The sequence below is a fragment of the Dermacentor albipictus genome, chromosome 1, assembly GCF_038994185.2.
Source record: "Dermacentor albipictus isolate Rhodes 1998 colony chromosome 1, USDA_Dalb.pri_finalv2, whole genome shotgun sequence".
Lineage (NCBI taxonomy): Eukaryota > Metazoa > Arthropoda > Arachnida > Ixodida > Ixodidae > Dermacentor > Dermacentor albipictus.
Window position 1 is genome coordinate 484,330,274 of NC_091821.1, and position 19,956 is coordinate 484,350,229.

General features: G+C 43.5%; 1 protein-coding gene across 2 annotated transcripts in view; it reads left to right on the forward strand.

Annotated features, from left to right (window-relative positions):
* LOC135907885 (uncharacterized) overlaps positions 1-19,956 on the forward strand; it is a 47,688-nt gene that overhangs the window by 25,286 nt on the left and 2,446 nt on the right. For both annotated transcript variants that reach the window (XM_070532541.1, XM_065439636.2), the window contains one exon: positions 16,254-16,365. In XM_070532541.1, the coding sequence (XP_070388642.1) occupies positions 16,335-16,365 (31 nt within the window). In that variant the 5' untranslated portion in view covers positions 16,254-16,334. The remainder of the gene's footprint in view (positions 1-16,253; positions 16,366-19,956) is intronic.

Below are 19,956 nucleotides of genomic sequence, written 5' to 3' on the forward strand. Positions count from 1 at the left end.
GGTAAAAAGTCCTCGCGTGCTACCTAATGGCATCAAGGCTGTCAGGTTCGAGACCTTCGCTATGAATGAAAGAGAGAAGGGAAACCAAGGAGCTCGATTTTTGCTAATCATGACCACATAAAGCCAACAGACAAAGAGTAACTACACTTATGAACGAAAAGTATTGCCAGTAAGGCTCCTGGTTGGCAAGTACGTATACACGGTGTTACTCTGCATGCCGCGCGACTGGCCGCTCGAGGCATTTTTTCTTGTATTCACGGGCTTCTTTGACTCTGGGAAAAAGACTTTTACGTAGCACCTATTGAACAACACAAAGCTGTATCGGGAGCTTCTCGTGTTCCTCTACAATTTCTCATTGACCCATTTAATCTCATTATAATGATTGAGGAGTTCATTAATCAAAAGTAATTATCGAATTAGGCAGAATGCAAAAAATTATCTCAGCATCTCCAAACGATGACAACAACATTGTCTTATTTCAGTCCAGCTACGTGGCATTTGCATTTATTTAAAGCATGGCTCAATTTAAGTGGAACACGTATAGACGACCATATAAAGCCAACAGAAGATGAAGCCAAGTAAAGCAACGGGGGAAATTAGTTGTGGTTGAAATTGAAATGTAGACAATAAGCAATGGGGGAAAAGGGGAATGAAAGTGGGCGAAAAAATAACTCGCCGCCTGTGGGAACCGAACCCACAACATCCGCATTAAGCGCACGTAGCACTGCGAATTGTGCTACGGCGACGGCTATCGATTTGTCTACTAACTCGGGTATTTACTAGAGCTAACACTGGGACTGTCAGCCAGCGTCACTCATAGCCATGGGTGGACGGATGTGGAACATAATTTTTTCTTCGATGGCGTCACATCACATGTGTACTTTCATTTAACGCCCCAAACAATGAAAACTCAAAAAATGACAGTTCATATAGTCACAGCAACGTGGCTGGACCTTACGCGCGCGTATCGGTGTGCAAGTAGTCGGATGGCAGAGCGCAGTTCCATTTTTGTTTTGTCGGACTACTTACCATCTTGCAGTTTCACAGGCGCACACCCTTGCAACCACTGCATGTAAACTTGTTTGCGAACTAATGAAAACCCGTCGTGACAACTCCTTCTCTTGCTACTGTGCAGTGATCGCTTACAATGTATAAAAAGAGTTGCTGTTGTTTAGTTTGCCCAATTTGTCCACCGTTTGACCTGCTTTAATCGCTTGGTCAGTACTAACAACGCGCGTGCTGATCCGTGTGCCGTTACTACTTAGGGTCCTGCCTGGTGAGCAAGGTGTTCGTATTTTGCAACGCAGCCCTTCTCTCCAGTGCGCTCATCGAGCCAGCTTTCAGTGTCACTGCAGATGTCTTCCCGAGAAAACGAGGGAGTATTACCAAAGCAAATTCGGAAAAGGCTAACAGTGAAAATAAACAACGTGTGAAGCGTAGCGTAGGACGCATTGAAAAAGCTAGTCTAAATAGTTCGATTTACTGTAGCTGTGCAGTTGTAATAAATGTGGAATGGAAAGTATCGTTAATTTTTAGTACTTATTTAGTTATCTAAACGTAATATTATTATTAACCGTGATGAGTTACATTTTTTCAAGGCGTTGTAATGGTAGTCGCTTATTTTCTTTCTGGAACGTGTACACGTCTGCCCTGAGCCCACACGATGTGTATGTACGGTGGGAGTTGGTGCACTATCCTAAGAATGCGATGTGCGGTCCTCAAAATTGTGGCCCTGCAAAAAAAAATTTTCATGTTACCTGAAAGTACCAGCACGTCAGTATATGACGCATTGCCAGTGCGGTCTCGTCGTGATGGCAAACGCTATCGTTAGTTCATGCGCCTCCTCAGCACTCGTTCCGCAAACCTGGCTGATTTAAGCCCATATGATTGTCAACCAGTTGCTTTTGTCCAGAATGGTCGGATTGCGGTCCTCCGGTCCATTACAATGCGACTCAAAGAAAGGCATGTAATGTGACGGCGGCAGGTAGCGTCGACACCCTTTCACGCCTTCCGCTCGATCGCCGCACTAGCCCCACGGGTTGCCTCACATCGTTAAGGCTCAGCTGGACAATTTTTCTCTGGGTTATTGCGTGAAACAGTAACTTACGCAAAGCATTGAATTGGCGCGTAACTAACTGCCTCATTTGAAACGGTATTCCGAGTGTAAATTTAGGAGAGACACCTTACGTTTCGATGCCCGTCTTGTGCCACGAAAAGCCGCACACCAGCGATTTCCAAGCGCTGCTCGAAGTGGAGAAATGCATTTGAAGGCAGAATAGGCTATTTCAGAAAGCACCTCAATGCGTTCAACAGAAGCGGACTTATTCGCAATCAAACACGCCCTTCGTTTTGCTTCCGCTCCTTCTTCAATGCCTCGCTCGGCAAAGGCTACAGCGGATCGGGGCGTTCCCATAACGCCCCTCCTACTAATTGTCTCCGCGACCCCCAGTTCAAATTGGATTACGGATGTTGACGTAGACGCCACTATTTCCGATTTCGGCGCCTACGACGCGCCAAAGCTTTAGCTCGGGCCCAACTCCGACGCGGCCTATTCAAATACATGTAAAAACGCAAAAACGTTTTTATGAGATAACCCCTGGACCGATTTTGATGAAATTTGTTGCATTTGAGAGAGTAAGATAAATTCTAGTGACTGTTGGAAGCAGAATTCTGATTTAGGGCTTGAATTTTGTTAGAAAGATTTTCAAAAATTCAGAAGTTTGAAAAAAATAGAAGCATGAAGTTTACAAACTAATAGCTCTGCATCAAGAACAGATATCGCGGTTCTGTAAACGGCATCCATCAGATCATTCAAAGCGGACAAATATTATATGTCATTTTACATCTTACGTGAATTTGTTACATTGTTTACGAGGGCTCTGCAAAAGTTGTAAATACAATATTATTACATATTTTGAGGTTCATGTGTAACATATCGATTTTGTCCGCTTTCGATGTGCTATCAGTTACAATTCACAGAATTGCGATATCATTTTTTCTTGTTGAGTTGCAGAGTTGTAAACTTTATAGTTTCGTTTTCTGAAAATTTGCAATTTTTGTCAATTTTTTATAAAATATTGACGGCCTAACTCAAAAATTCGAAACCAACAGTCACTAGATTTTAAGTTTTTCTTTTAAATGGAACAAACCCCGTCAAATTTCGTGCAGTGGTTGCCGAGAAAAACGAATTCTCCTTTTACATGTATTTAGATAGGAGCACCCGAGCTAAAGCTTCCTCTTAAGCCGCACGCAGTTGTCCTCAGCGAGCCGCAGCGCGCTTAGCCAGTGGACTCGTCGCGGCACCCTGAGGCGACCGCGGTATCTACGCTACGTAGAAGACCGCAGCTACGTGTAACTGTAGTGCGTGTGAGCAGCATTTGCTTTGTGCACGACAGTGCTTGAGTGCGCACTCGCACTCGTATGCTCCAGTCTGACCGTGCTACATACGTAGTGCGAACCGGCTTTGTCCTTCATCAGCCTGACCGACGGATGGTAGCCACATCCAATTTTCGCATCTTGAAGCGCTGTCAATAAGTCCGCCAAGGCGTCTGCTGAAGAGAGAGCTTTTGAGAGAAACCTGACTTCGCGCTTTGCTTGCGAACTCCATGCGCCGCGCACGAGTGCAAAACTTTGCTGAGATGTTCACTGCAACGTATGCTATCCGCAGACTATGTCTTTTCAACAAGCCAGAGGGCTGGTCTAGGACCCCTTTAAGCTTCAATCCTTGGGTCTGTTTCGTTTTCATCATTCATTAACGATTTTGCGATGGTCCTGTCACACTCAGAAGCATCATACAATTTTAGTTTAGCGTACGCTATCCATTGCGTACGCTATAAAATAGCGGATGGTCACTGCGCATGCGCAGAACGCTAAACGACCCATAGCATATAGCGTAGGCACGCTATTTCTCAGACTCAGGGTTAGCGTCTTTGCGTGGTTTGCGGAGTTTGCGTGAAACATGGCGGCGGTCCCGGCTGCCCGCTTCGAATTGAATTTGGCGTTTCTTTTGTAAAATGCACTTCTTCGTAGCCAATGACTAAGTAAACGGCTTTCGCTTAGTCTCAGGCTGCTTCGACGACAGAGTATCATGAATAACCTTGTGGTGTTTTCAAGATTGCTTCTCGTTTCGAACGAGTCGAAGCCTAACGAAAGAAAGGATGGATGACATGTTATGAGCGTTCCCTCTGGAACGGAGCGGCGGGTTGCGCCACCAAGCTCTCGCTACTATAGTGTCTATTGTCCTACTTAGGTTAAAAAAAGAAAAAGAAAACACTATGAACTGCCACATCCAAATTTTCTGATCCCCTATTGTGAACTGTGCTTTTGTGCGTCTCCGTTTTTTGTCGTTTCCCTACTTTTCTTCCACCAATCCACCAATCGTCTCTTACTAATCCCTATTGTGGATATGTTTACTTTTCCACTGTTCTCGCTGAACCCAGGGGCACCAAGGAGGCCAATCGTGCCTAAATGATGTGTTCCAAATTATTGGAACACATCATTCATAAGCATCTAACTAATTTCCTCGACGAGCATAATGTACTGGCAGCTGTTCAACACGGGTTCAGACGAGGGTATTCCACATGCACTCAACTGGTCGAAACAATCCATGATTTTGGGACAGCAATCAATGAAGGAAAACAAACTGATGTTATCTTTATGGACTTTCGAAAAGCTTTCGATAAGGTTTCGCACAAGAAACTACTTCATAAACTCAGTTTTATTATAAGTAATAAACAGATATTAACATGGATACAATCGTACCTATCTGATCGCCGTCAGTTTGTCGAACTGCATAAAACTTGCTCCAATTACGTTCCTGTTGATTCTGGTGTTCCCCAGGGATCCGTCCTCGGCCCCCTACTGTTTTTAATATTTATTAATGACATTGTTAAAAACCTGTCAGTACGTGTTAAGTTATATGCGGACGACTGCGTGCAGTATGAGAAAATAAGTTCGACTGACGATCAAATTAGGCTCAATCATGATTTTGCAAAAATAGTTTCTTGGTGTGAGAAGTGGCAAATGTCAATTAACTTTGAAAAAACCGTATTTATGATAATAACACTTAAAAAGCTCCCTCTTCTATATTACTACACTGCTAATAATAATTTTCTTCACGAAGTCACAGAATATAAGTATCTAGGCCTATGGATCTCTGATAACCTTTCTTGGACCAGGCATGTCGACTATGTTTCAGCAAACGCTCTCCGAAAGCTTTTTTTCTTACGACGCTCGCTCAAGCTAGCAACCCCTGGTACACGCCTCCTTGCCTACAACACTATTATTAGACCAATCTTAGCATACGCAGTAATTATCTGGGACCCTTTTACAAAGGTAAACATAAATAAACTTGAAAGAATCCAAAAGAAAGCAGTAAGGTTTATATATAGCACTTACGGGCGAGCATCAGTCAGTGACCTCCTCAAGAAAAGCGGTTTACCCTCTATTCCTAACAGAAATCGCATATGTCGCTTAAAGTTTTTCTATCAATTAATTAATAATAATCTCAAAGTTGACACCTCCAATATCCTTACCCATTCCTCGGGGTACCAAACTAGAAATCGCCATTCTCTTCCTATAACACCATTAAATCCGCGAGTTAATTGTTTTAAATATTCCTTTTTTCCAAGGACCATCACTGATTGGAATAACCTCACGGATGATGTTGTCAGACAGACATCATTACATTCATTTCAAGAGCATTTGAATTGATTGCTGTTAATTGACCTTGTCGCTGTATTCTCTTGTTGAATCTCTATGTGCAATTTTGTTTTCTTTGTGTGTGTAATTCTGTATCTTCACACAATGTTTCCCACCTGCTATGATGTTGTGTACAAGATCGCAGTATTCATAAATAAAATAAATAAATAAATAATAAATAAATCGACCGCTGGGCCCACGTCTTCACATTCTAATAAAACATGCATAGCTTCGCTAGCTTTACCGCAGCAAGCGCGTGGTTCTTATTCCTTCTTATATCTCGCTTTATAGGTGCATGTTCTAAGGCATCCTAATCTTGCATCGAAAAGTACTGAGCTTCCCTTTGAGTTATCATAAATGGTTTCTTTCCTGATTTCGTTTTTTTCCTCTTAGGCAGTTACTCATGGCAGGTTTCTTTTCCATTGCCGCCACCCATGAGATTATTTCAGCCTCTCTGGCTTGTCGCTTGACGTTCTTTTTTGGTGTGTTGCCCACCCTATAGGCCGCATACTTGCTGGTAAGCTTTCTAGTTCTTCTCCTCCACTATGAATCAATGTTTTTCCTGCACAGATACCTCAACACTCTCCCAGCCCATTTACTTTCTTCCATATTCCTCAGCCGTTCTTCATACTCAATTTTACTGCGAGCTTCCCTCACTTCAAAACTAGTCAAGCCCATATCACCCTGCACAGCTTCATTTTTAGTCTTCCCGTGAGCCCCCAGTGCGAGGCGTGCCACTGACCTTTGGTTCCCATCGAGTCCTGATTGTACCCCTGATTTAAAGTAAACAACCGCATTTCCAAAAGTAAGTCCTGGAACCATTACTTGATGAAATGAGCGCTACGAATACGCGGACGAACCATTACAACTTTCCACACACCTCGGAGTGCCTCGTACCTATTGTATCCCCATAGCGCTCTGCGCTTCATTATGACTGCATTTCTCTTCCCCTTCACTGTTGTTTTTTCTTGTGTTTCCATATATCTATTGCCTTTGTTTATCCACATACCGAGGTATTTATATTCTGTTACCTGAGGTAGCCTTTACCGTAAACGCTACTCAACAATAGACCATGTCCACACTGTCAATCAGGTGGTAGAGAAACGTGCGGAATATAACCAACCCTCATAAATATATTTCATTGATTACGAGAAAACGTTTGATTCAGTCAAAACCTCAGCAGTCATGGAGGCATTACGGAATCACAGTGTAGACTAGCCTTATATAAAAATACTGAAAGATATCTATAGCGGCTCCATAGCCACCGTAGTCCTCTATAAAGGAAGCAACAAAATCCCAATAAAGAAAGGCGTCAGGCAGGGAGATACGATCTCTCCAATGCTATTCACATCGTGTTTACAGGAGGTAATCAGCGACCTGGATTGGGAAGAATTGGGGATAAAAGTTAATGGGGAATACCTTAGTAACTTGCGATTCGCTGATGATAGTGCATTGCTTAGTAACTCAGCGGATCAATTCCAATGCATGCGCACTGACCTGGAGAGACAAAGCAGAAGGGTGGGTCTAAAAATTAATCTGCCAAAAACTAAAGTAATGTTTAACAGTCTCGGAAGAGAACAGCAGTTTACGATAGGTAGCGAGGCACTGGAAGTGGTAAGGGAATACATCTACTTAGGACAGGTAGTGACCGCGGATCCGGATCATGAGACTCAAATAATGAGAAAAATAAGAATGGGCTGGGGTGTGTTTGGCACGCATTCTAAGATCATGAACAGCAGGTTGCCATTATCCCTCAAGAGAAAAGTGTATAACAGCTGTGTCTTCCCAGTACTCACGTACGGGGCAGAAACCTGGAGGCTTACGAAAAGGGTTCTACTTAAACTGGGGACGACGCAACGAGCTATGGAAAGAAGAATGATAGGTGTAACGTTAAGGGATAAGAAAAGAGCAGATTGGGTGAGGGAACAAACGCGAGTTAATGACATCTTAGTTGAAATCAAGAAAAAGAAATGGGGCATGGCCAGGACATGTAATGAGGAGGGAAGATAACCAATAGTCATTAAGGGTTACTTACGCACTGGATTCCAATGGAAGCGAAGTGTAGCAGGGGACGGCAGAAAGTTAGGTGGGTGGATGAGATTGAGAAGTTTGCAGGGACAACATGGCCGCGATTAGTACATGACCAGCGTAGTTGGAGAAGTATGGGTGATGCCTTTGCCCTGCAGTGGGCGTAACCAGCCTGATGATGATGATGATGATGACCTAAGGTATTTCCTGGCCATGTATTGCCACTGTCTGTACACTGTTTTCATTGAATACCATAACACCTGATTTTCTAACACTAAATTTCAAACCTAAGTTGTTGCCTTCCTGTCCACAGATACTAGCCAGACGTTGCAAATTTATTTGCTTGTTAGCTAGCAACACAACATCGTCCGCATAAAATAAACCTGGAAGCTGCTGCTCTACTACTGTACCCGCCTGTTTGTATGAGAGATTAAACCCGATATTACTTGCTTCTAGCACCCTCTCCATCCTCACCATGTACATCATAAACAGCAGTGGGGATAAAGGGCACCCCTGCCTCAGTCACTTGTTGATATAAACTGTCTCCTCGCTCCTCATCCCTTGCCATTCAACGCAGACGGTATTTTCTAGGTAAATCTCTCTCAAAACATGTAGACGATCGTCACCTAAGCCTTCCACTTATAGAATATCCCACAAAATGTTGCGGTCTACGTTGTCATAGGCTCCTGTAATGTCGAAAAAGGCCATATATAACGGTCTGCTTTCCACTTTTGATATTTTAGTGCACTGAGTAAGAACAAATATCTTATCGTCTAAACGCCTACCTGTTCTGAAGCCATTCTGAAGTTCTCCCAAAATGTTATTATTCTCTGCGCATGCTTGAAGCTTTAATTTGAATGCCTGCGGTGCTGGCCTGTATATACCGATGTAATGGTCAACGATCTATACGAGTGAATTCTATCTTTCTCCCCCTTAACTTTATAAATTAAATTCATTCTACTTTGTCGCCAGCTATCTGGTACTCGTCATTTTTTTGAAAGCTTCATCCACTGTTTTCACCAGAGCTTCCTTATTTTTTGGTCCTGTACGCTTAGAAATTTTCTCTTCGGCTTTCTTCCAGTTGAAATTTGTCAGCACCAGCTCCTTTTCCACCTGTCTCTTTCATGCTCTGTTTTTCTTCAAATACAACCTCGTCATTGCTTTGGAAAGATGCGGCTGTTATTTTTCGGATCTAATTTATTGCCGCTTCTCCTTCCAGTCTGTTTTCATCTTCCTCTAGAATACGTTGTTATAATGTTGTTGACTTCCTGCCTAATAATTTTGTGTGGTGCAAAATATTCTAGGTGCGGCCTTTATTTTCTCACGTATTTCTGGCAACCAACGGCCACTTTCACCTTTTATCTTTGCTTGCACCAGTATTTGAACCATAGACTTTTTCTCCCGGTGTATTTCCCATTTACTGGCTAATTCATCCTGCGGCAACAGCGCCTTCTTTGCCTGTGCTGTCGGGATGCTTTCTGTCGTTCGGCGATCGCCTCTCATTTGTCCTTGTTCCACCAGCTTTACGGGTTCTTTTTTTTTTTCCTTTCCAACGAACATGTTGTTTCTATTTCAGTATTTCGGCCGTTATTACACTTAGAAGCTCACTATATTCCAACTCTTTATTTGGCTAATTGCCAAGTTCTTCCTCGACTCCTGTGACTATATTTGTTATTTGTTCAACGTTAAAATGTTTACTGGCAATTGTGCACTCCTTGCTCTCTTTTCCAACTACATATCCTATTTTCACACCCTATGCTGCTATACCCTTCCATTCGAGATACATTCGAGATGTCAGCGCCACCTATCGCTGCAGTCGGGAGATAGCCGCAACGACGGCATATGGCTCTGAGATCTCGCAGGCCAACTAAAACTGTAAAAAACGCGCGCTGCTTAGCGTACGCTATACTATAGCGTCTAGCGCACACTACCCATGCTCGGGCCAACGTTCTATACGTATTGGCAGTTCTTGGCACAGTGATGACCTAAGGTTAACAACGTGGTGCCAATATTGGCTGTTCCATTCTGATTGCTTGCCCAATGATAAACCAAGATAAACAGCGTGAATCTAATATTGGCTGTACCACTGTGATAGAGATCCAAGGCTGGCACGTGCAAAAAACAATATTAGCACTGACATTCAAAAAGGCGGGAAATATTGGACCGACATTCGTTTGATTTGCCAACATGGGTTACTAAGCTTGCCTTCTTGGAACAACACAGGGCTTGAAGTAAGCAAATGTGTTAAGCTTAAATGACGTTTTAAAATCTCAATACAAAATTAAAATATGGGGTTTTACGTGCTTAAACAACAATGTGATTATTAGGCGCATCGTAGGGGGGTGGTGGCGGGGGGATTTGTACTAACCACCGGCGGTTCTTCCACGTCAACTCCATGCGTGGTACGCGGCCGCATTTCCACTTCGCCTTCACCGAAATACGCCCCCTAAAGAGAAAAGACAATGCACAATGTAGCAAGCAGGGGAAGTCTCGTAACGGGCAGACTAGACGCTGCTTTATTGATCGTGCATGGGAACATGAACTTTCCATAAGAAACAATGGTATTGCGCATTTGCACGCGCATTGTATATTTTGCATGTACGCTCCGCGACTTTGGAGGATCAGGATTCTGAGGAGAATCGAGAATTACAGTGCAACAGAGCTGATGGTACTGTTTTATATTGCATCAAGATGTAGTGCATATGTATTAGTGAAACTTTGTTTAGCATGCATGGCATGTTGCGGTGACATAATTATCATGCTCCCATTCCAATAGATTTGTTTGTTCGTGCATGTGTAGTAAGCTCCTTTATGAATGACCGACAGAAAGAAAAATTAGTTGAAAGTTTGTGCTTGTCCGTGTCAACACCCTCTCGTCTTTGCCAGTGTTTGGCACAGCGCATTCCCGATTTTTTTTTTTTTTTTGTCGAACGTCCCGCTCTTCAGCTCCCACATGCCTTTCACCCACGCACCCACGTGAGCCTGGTCAATGCTATCAATCAAGCGTTCAGACAGCTACAAGCTGCTGTGTCGAATTGGCTGCCCTCGCACGCACGGGAAAACGCGGCGGGGTCACTATTGTCCTCCTTTTCTCCCTCCGTCGCTGCCGCCCAAAGAACACGGTCGTGCTAGGTCCAGAGGGGGAAAGTGTGGCGTTTACGCCGTTTTCTTCATTGACCCTTTCCTTTCATTTTTTTTCTTTCTATGCATCGCTAGCACACCGACTGGGTGCAACACCACCTGAGTGCCTGCACTCTTGTCCGTTCTTGTCAGCGCACTTCTATCGTGAAAAATGCTCGCTTTCGGTCGTCATTCCTACGGAGAAGCCTACATCTTGAAATACGCAGCAAAGTGGCCACGTATTTCTGTGAGTGTTAGAATTAATATAGGCGAAATAACAAGTACAAGAAAGCTGGCGCTGGTGACCACCGTCTTCAATGTGGGGTGAACTCGGATACGCAGAAGCATGGATCTTACAGTGGTGAGTGCATTTGTATTGCGCATGTTATAAGTTTTATAACGAGCCAGACGGAGTGAATTAGGAAACGACGCGTTAAGTTGTGTGTTTTACAAGCAAGGTTGTTTCAAAAGGCTAAATTTCAGGATACTCCTGCCTTTAAAATTATGTCCAGCTGCTAAACACTTTCTCTTTTCGCTTTTTAATTCCATGATTTGCGCGTATATTACTGCCAACAGTGTATAATACTGTTCTAACATTTCTCATGGTTTCGCTGCGTCCTTAATGTTGAATTTTTTCTGTTCATGCTCAGCACTGCATTGATTTTGGACGGCCTAAAGAACAATGTGTAATGGCGACTGCAACGTTATATTTCGTTTGCCTGCTATAAGCTTGCGCCATTGATGTGCGCATTATAAATTTAGGTTGTCAAGAAAATTAGAATAGTTTTCATGTGCAGTGGTTCGATGTCAAATATGACAATGCATATTTTTAAGTACACATTCCATGAATACATTTTCATGTAACCGCTAGATCGTTGTCGAGTTCCCTGTAGTGGCGGAACGCAGTTATTTCAGGAATAAGCAGGCAATCTAAAATGAAATGGTGGTCTTCACAGCTGGAAAATGCTGCTATCGCAGTAAGTTAGCGCACAGCCGAAAGAATCACTGGAATATGCTTTCTCATTTTATTCATTTCTTGCCTGCGGAAATTTAGGTGCTGATAAATTGCTCGTGTAGACCCATCAACTTTTACTGAGCAGAAACGCCGTGAGCTGAATCGACAATTATTTTGTGAACTATTAGGATGAATGCTATAAACTGCTGCCAACCAAAGCGATATCACGTGGTGTATATATTGCTGAAACAGCCCTGGCTAATGTAGAGTGCCTGTAATTACATAGCTCTTTTTATTCGCAGCCTTTGAATAGTGCCCAGAGTAGAACACGTGTAAATCTCTTGTTGAATTCCAATGGCGAAGTCGGAGCAAGTTTTTCTGCTCGTTTCGGAGCAAGTGTGTTCCAATGACAGAGTAAGAACGGGAGTACAAGGTGTTCCAATGAGAGCGTCGGAGTGGATTCAGAGCGGGAGTCACTTCGTGGAGCAGAAAAAGATGCTCCGCCAAAATCGGCGGAGTGAACCGGAACTCTGGGTGACGTATTTCCTTTACCACGTTTGTCTGCTGGGAGGCGCCACCGGTCACGACTCGCGAAGAAGCAAAAGCTGCTGCACGCTTGGCGAGATATCCATTCCGCACTTTTAAAAAAGCAACAGGTGAACGGCGCTGAAGAGACAAGTGACCGGTACGGCGGTGCTGGGAGCAAACAGCGGAAGGAAATGACAACACGCAAGGTATCCTGGGTAACTCGGCGATCGAAGTTCCGCTTCCGCTTTGCTCCGGCGGCGCAGGTTGTGTTCCACTCGCGGATTTGGAGGCGTTGCTCTACGCCAGAGTCGAGTGCACGCTCGCGGAGTCTGTCGGCTGCTCCGACTCCGCCATTGGAATTCAACATCTGTTTGTGAATCTCACCCAAATTCCAGGACTTCGATTTTATCAAGCCATGCGCGCTGCCTGATCCTGCTAGTCATACCGTGGAACCGCGCTACTTCTCACTGTTCTAGGTCAAGCATCATTTCCAGCCGGCAGTATTTCTTTCTTTCCGTATAGTCAATGCCTATTTTGCTAGTGTTTTCTGACGGAACATCTCGGATTTCACATTAAAAATTTCGCAAGAAGGCCGCATTGTGCCTACACACACTGAATCTAGGCTTTTGGTGCTGTAGCAGGTTTTGGTGCAATTTTTTAATTATAAAGTGCTACGTTGACGAGGTGTGGGGTGTAAACAAGGCGGATGAATCCTGCGCATTTTATGTATGTGTTCTAAATATTCTCTGTTACACCTTCCACGAAATATGCCATATATGTTGAAATAATAAAAAGTGTTATCTGACAACTCTCTTGAAAGAAAATGTCTTGATTCACCCGTTCGAACTCTCTGCTCAAACTTATATTCTTGCGGTATGGCAATTTTTCAAATGAAGACACTGCCACATACATATGTCACACGAGCAACTCTGATAATATTTCTTTTTATTTTACAGTGCAAGCATCTCCTCCGAGTAATAGTGAAGTCGCTATTGGAAGTGGTAGCAAATTCAACGAAACCATCGCGTCATCGTGGTCGTCGGGGGCCTGACCAGCCCGCTGTCATACAAGCACTGACCAATCTGCCTATACCGACGTCAGGACCCTGCCCTGAAACCCCTGGCCAGCCCACCGTACTCGGTACCTTGCCCGATTCCTATCCTGAGGGCCCTGCCTGTAAATAAACTGTTTGATTATAACCGAGCATCACCCATCTAGGTCCACGGAAAATGCCTGTTTGTGCAAAATTATTCGCAAATAAACTGTCATAAAAGTGAATTGCAGTATTCTTTTATTACTAATTGCAAGTATAGATGACTTCTGCTTCTTGACATATCTTTTTGTCGAGATTTCCTAGCTACTATTGAGGAAGACGGTATGGGGAGAATTGCTATCAGAAATTCCGTTAGCAATAGGTTCGCGGTAAGAATGGCTGCGTGCTCTAGAGCCAGCGTATCTACAATATTCGTCATGCAAAGGGCATCGGCTCAAGCTGGCAATAATAATGGCAACGATATGGCTTAACATTAGTCCTACGCTGGCAGCACAATGGTTGCTCCATTGGCATAACAATGGTCCAATCTTGGCTTTAACTCTCGGCCAGCATTTAATTGGGTTGCACTTTGCCAATATACCAACAATGGTCCATGCTTGGGCCATTGCTGGTGTGCTGCCTGTGTAGCAGCATCATTCAAAATACAGGGAACCATTCTCCACTTCCGGCGGCGTTTTTCCTACTCTTTAAATAAAAGGATTTTAGTGCATAAATATTTTCACAAACAACGGTGAATTCTTTTTATTTTTGTTTTTCCTTCATGTATCGCTGTGCCTTCGATTCTCTCATAGAAGGCTTAATTTTCCAACTTGCGGTTCTTTTCTCACGTTGCCAATTTCGCACGAAAAGGGCTGTAAATTTATGTGGAAGGAAAACACTGGCAGTAACGGGTGACATTCATATTGTTTATGGGTTCAACGGTGTCTGCAGGGTTTCGTTGTAACTGAGATTTTTTTTTTTTTGACTGGCTAGGAAACAAAGATCGTTCAAAAATATCAGTGAGGCCTTTCCAGCGGCAGCACCTTGAGATTTCGAAAGAAACATCGAAATAATGAGGAAGGTGAAAACATTCCGCCATCTTTTAGCTGGGAGAATATCAAGCTGTTTCACGCTCACAGTTCAGTGGCCTTTCCTTCGACACGATCAGCGTTCGCTTCGATGCCTCGGCCATAATAGTACCGAGACAGCAGTCCAGTATTGACCGCCGAACAGCTCTCAAGTCTCAAGCATCTTTGGTTGTATAGAATGAATTGCTGTTATAGTTTGTGAAGATTCTAATCCACCCCTGCTTGGACCAAACTAGGCCTGCAGTATGAATAAATAAATAAATGAAATACAGAAACGAGCAGTAGCAATAATCACATCATCGAAAGCAACAGATAGAAGCTAACTTCTCTATCGTTCAAATATAGCTTAACCGTTCTGCTCGCTTTATAAATTAAAGGTAGCCCAATTTATAAATAGCATAACAAAGTATATCAATCGCGTTCCTGCGACTACATAACGTTCTCGACTGGCAGTACGAGAGCTGCAAGCAATAGTTGTTTTAACTTACCGCTTTACTACTATATAATGGGCCTTGAATGTTAAACTAAGGAAAACTTTAATAAAAGAAAGAATATGCTAGCTACTGAAAATATGTTTGTGCTGGAGGTTAGTGCGCTTTGGCGTGCACAATAATTTTCTCGACAAATTAGAGTCACCATACAAATAATCACCAAAATTTTTCCCTTGTTTATTTAGTCTTTATTATGGCATATGTTTATGTTTGGAAGTGAAGTATTCAGCAACTCGCTTTTTCCCTTTACGTCACGATGACGTTTTCTCGCGGCTTCACGTTGTGCCTAGATTGACGCGCCTTAATGCGAAATCAGCCGACTGAGTGTGAAATTTGATAATGGATTTCTGGTAACGGAAACGCTCAAGGAGAATCAAAGAAAGTAAAGTAGTCTTCAAATATTATTGTCCTGACATTTGAAATATAAGCGTACACCATCATATTGATAAGTTATGGGGTTTTACGTGCCAAAACCGCTTTCTGATTATGAGGCACGCCGTAGTGGAGGGCTCCGGAAATTTCGACCACCTGGGGTTCTTTAACGTGCACCTAAATCTAAGTACACGGGTGTTTTCGCATTTCGCCCCCATCGAAATGCGGCCGCCGTGGCCGGGATTCGATCCCGCGACCTTGTGCCATCATATTGATAGGAAAAAAAACAGGAAATATTTTTATTGAAAATTATGTGCTTTCTCACTCTGCAAGAAAATTGGGTCCGTCAAAGCACACTAACTGCCTGTACAAGCATATTTTGCGTAACTTTGCATAATTTTATTAAAATGACTATTTAACTTCGAAGGCCCAATACATGGGAGGCGGCTTTTAGAACTTTCTATCTCCGCTATCTCGAACTCCACACCCTACCACATCAAAAGCTTTTACAATTTTTTTTGGAATCTCTAAGCAACCTTTTCGCTGTGTTTAAAAAAAAAAAGTCTTCGTCTTAAAAAAAAACACTGTCAAACAGTATGTATCGTTGTCTAGTTATGGAAATACCCAGGTATTGAGAGAAATTTATAGATTCGCTCCTACATGTTCTTATTTTAAATGTCAATGTTGTTGTTAGACCCGGTACTAGCCTTTTTGGCTATGGATCCTAACATGTTAGTATACTTTTAAAAAAAGATGCGCGTCGTATAACCAAGTTTTTTGTTCAATCGCATATCTCACACTCTAGGAGTCCAAAGAATCATTCCGAAGCATAATCGCGCATGCGAGATTAGTGTTTGTGGGGCCACGGCACGTTGCGCGTATTCTCTTCGTTCCATAACAGCAAGTGTCTGACATTCAGGTCTTTTTGTTTCTCCTAGGCGGAAGAAGCGAGCCGGAGTTCAGCCAATCTAGGAGCCACGCAACAGCCTCGCTATTGAGATCGTGACATCACCGTCAAGATGGGTGGCTTCTTCAGCCGTAATGACCAGGGTAATGAACGCCTCAATGCGGAACGCATTCTTTTCATTTGCAGCCTCACAGCCCATGTTTACTCTAGGTTATAAAAGCGTGGCTAAGAATAATCTCAGCTTAACAGCCTCATTAGATGTGCAGGAGAATGAAGTCTTTCTGAACTCGTGAATAAGGCTTCTGGATAGCGTAGCAAGTAACCCACTGTCAACGTGATACGATGCGGAAGAAGCGACAAATTGGGTCATCCCCACTAGTAGCTGCGGCCGTGAATGTTTCCGTCCTGTTTATGATGTTTAGTTTACGCCCCATCAAGCATTAGTGGCAGTGGCCGCAGGTATTGCTGGTTGTAATACGTCAATTTTTATGGCGAGCATTATTTTAATCGGTCCCTGGTGGTCTTATTACAGGGAACAGAGTAGTATGGTTTAATGCCGACCGACTAAGTAGTACCAGTGAGCGAAAAATGGGCCCTGCGTAATGAAAATAAGTCACACCATACAACCTGTAGACACAGTGTCGGTTCATAAGTATCTTCAAGGCACTCTAATCACTTATTGAAAGAGCGCATGATATTCAACTTCGATTTTTTTTATATTTAGTGTTTAAATGATATTTTCCTTCAGATGCTGCGGCTTATGTAGCACCAAATTTTGATCGATGAACTAGCATTACGTTATCAGACAATATTTTATTATTATTTTTTTGCATTCCGCATATGAATCGGGTAGGGTGAATCAGGAACAAAGCCACAGCGGAGTACGGGCAATGTTTTGCGAGTACTGTGGATGGTGTATAGGCACCAAGGGTACATGAATTACCTAACCAAATGCCCATCACATTTATTCACGCATTAGAAAGCTTACATGCCTAATTTACGTTGCAGCTAGTGGGAGTTTTCAGGTCTAAATTTGCGATTCTGCTCGCTTCCTATTCATAGAGGGCCCGTTTGTTTGGTGGAGGATGATTGAGCACCAGGCTACGGAAATGAAACCCCTGCTCATGGCGCCGTGACTGCCTGCGCCGTTCAAGCCCGCTGTACACGTAGTTGCCTCTGGTTCCTGCCTTTGAGCTCCCTGTGGAGACGGACACATTCCACCGCGGTCTAAGGGGCTGCGTGTCCCTTTCGCTTGCTGCGCGAGCCTCTACACGCCATTCCTGGAGAGCACGCGTCTAACGCAGAGAGGCCATAGTCGAGCGAGCCTAGACTTTCTGCAAACACATTGCGCACTTGTAGGCCTCACTAACTGCTGCTGAGCAGTGGTTTGAGCTTGATGCCTGCACTAACCGCGATAGCTCCCCATCTGATACGACGTGTACACACTTATTATGCATGATTACACCGAAGAAAATAAAAATTATTATTTCTGATTCGACGCCTCTTCGCCGTTAGCCCTCTGCTATTCGTCAAAAGTTTTCAGGCTGCACCACTTCACCTGCTCGTCACGCGACCTCACAAAACTGCTGAAACTCATCGCGTCAAAGTGAAGTGTACGCGTTCAAAATGCATTAATGTGCCCAACAAAATCGAATCTTTTTCTGAGTAGCAGCAGGTTGGCCCGTTCTAAAACGAATAAAAGATGGCTGCCGCCAATCGCTCAGGCACTGGCTACTCGTACCTGCCGGAGAGCATCGGTTCATTTGCGTATAATGAAACTTCTTGCGTGGGCATGTAACGTTTTCGAGCACTTTCGGCACTTTTTGTATTTCGCTCTGCCAACTCTTCTTTGCTGAGGATCCATTTTGGTGGCATTGTCAACTGTCCGTCGCACGCCGCCGCGATTTTAGACAAACCACCGCAAGCTAAGTAAAGGAAAGCGGACCAATCGCACACAGAGGCACCTCCCTCTTCATCCGGTTATCTATTTTCAGTGCGCTGGCTCGGCCCCATCGAACCCTCTCCACTTTTATTTATTTATTTATTTCACGTACTTTCAAGGCCCGAAGGCGTTACAGAAAGGAGTGGAGTCAAAACAAGAAGTAATGCAGTAAAAAATAAAAATAAAAAATACAAACAAGTATTAACAAAAAATTTACAAAAGATATTAACAAAAGGCATTCTGAACGGCGGTTTTGAAGTTAGTAGGGTCGGTGATGAGTGCGATTGAGGCGGGAAGGCGATTCCAGTCCGTGCTTGTCCTGGGGATGAATGAGTCACTGTACCGGTTAGTACGGCACAATGGCACCCCGATTTTAAGGCTGTGGTCAGTGCGGGCAGAAATATATGACGGAGGGGTAAGAAGGGTCTCTTTTAAAAGGGGGTTCAAGTGAAAAACTTTGTGAAAAAGGGAGAGACGGGAAGATTTGCGGCGTGACGAAAGATCAGGTAAGTTAAGAGTTCGTTTCATTGAAGAAATACTTGCATAGCGAGAATAATTAGATAATATAAAGCGTGCACTGCGGTTTTGAATACTTTCAAGAGAAGAAACTAATGACGACTGAGTCGGATCCCAAATGGCTGAAGCATATTCCAATTTGGAGCGAACTAAAGTTTTATAAAGAGTTAGCTTCAGGGAAGAAGGGGCAGAGCTAAAATTACGGCGTAAGTAACCAAGCATGCTATTAGCGTTTTTAGTAACGTCAATATGCGAGTGCCAAGAAAGGTTATTTGATATGTGAAGGCCGAGATACTTGTAAGAGCTAACTGACGTCACAGGTGCACCATTAATAAAGTAGGTGTGCGTGGCAGTGTTACGAGATATATGCATGGCCTTGCATTTATTTGAATTTAGTTGCATGCACCAATTAGAACACCACTCAATTACGCGGTTAAGGTCGTCCTGCAGCTCTTGGGAATCTGAAGGATTAGTAATTTTACGGTAAAGAACACAGTCATCCGCGAAAAGCTTTATGGAAGAGGAAAGAACGCAGTTCGGAAGATCGTTAATATAGATTAAAAAGAGAAGTGGACCCAGAACTGACCCTTGAGGAACACCTGCTGGTACGTTAGAAAACCGAGAATTACAGTTATTAGCGTTTACAAACTGCGTCCTGTTAGAAAGAACTTTAGCGTGCTCCTCGCCTTTTGTCAGCCAATTATATAAGAAAATCCGCTCAATATAGCCTATAATATTCGTTTTGAAAGCAAACAAAAGTGGCCACCTATAAACGAGGAGAGCGTTTTATTCGGCTGTTCAGGCAACGCTTCAGGTCACCGCCCGATGCTTGCGTTGACGGCTGCGTAAATTTGACGTCAGGAGATTGGAATAAAAACACATTGGAATAGTTTTGCGTTATAGGGCCCCTGTTTACGTCAGTCATGTCTTCTCGCACTGAACTTTAGGAACCGCTGTTACGCACTGCAAAGCAAATATTAACTTCGAAGCGCTTTTAAATTACAAAGCACGCGTAATGCTTACTCCTGTTAAATACAGGTCAAGAATATCGCAACGCACTGTCTTTTTATTACAATCGAAAATTTACGCGGCATATACCACAAAATCCGGCAGAAAGCAACTCTGGGCGTCCCTCCAGCCGCATTGCTGAAGTCGCATTCGTGTGAGATGAGCCCTCTAAAGATTGCATTGAGACGCGCGCGACTGCACCGAGTTTCTTTCTTGCTCCAGTCGCAACATGTAAAACAGGCTTACGTTAACGTGCAGCTTAGCAGGG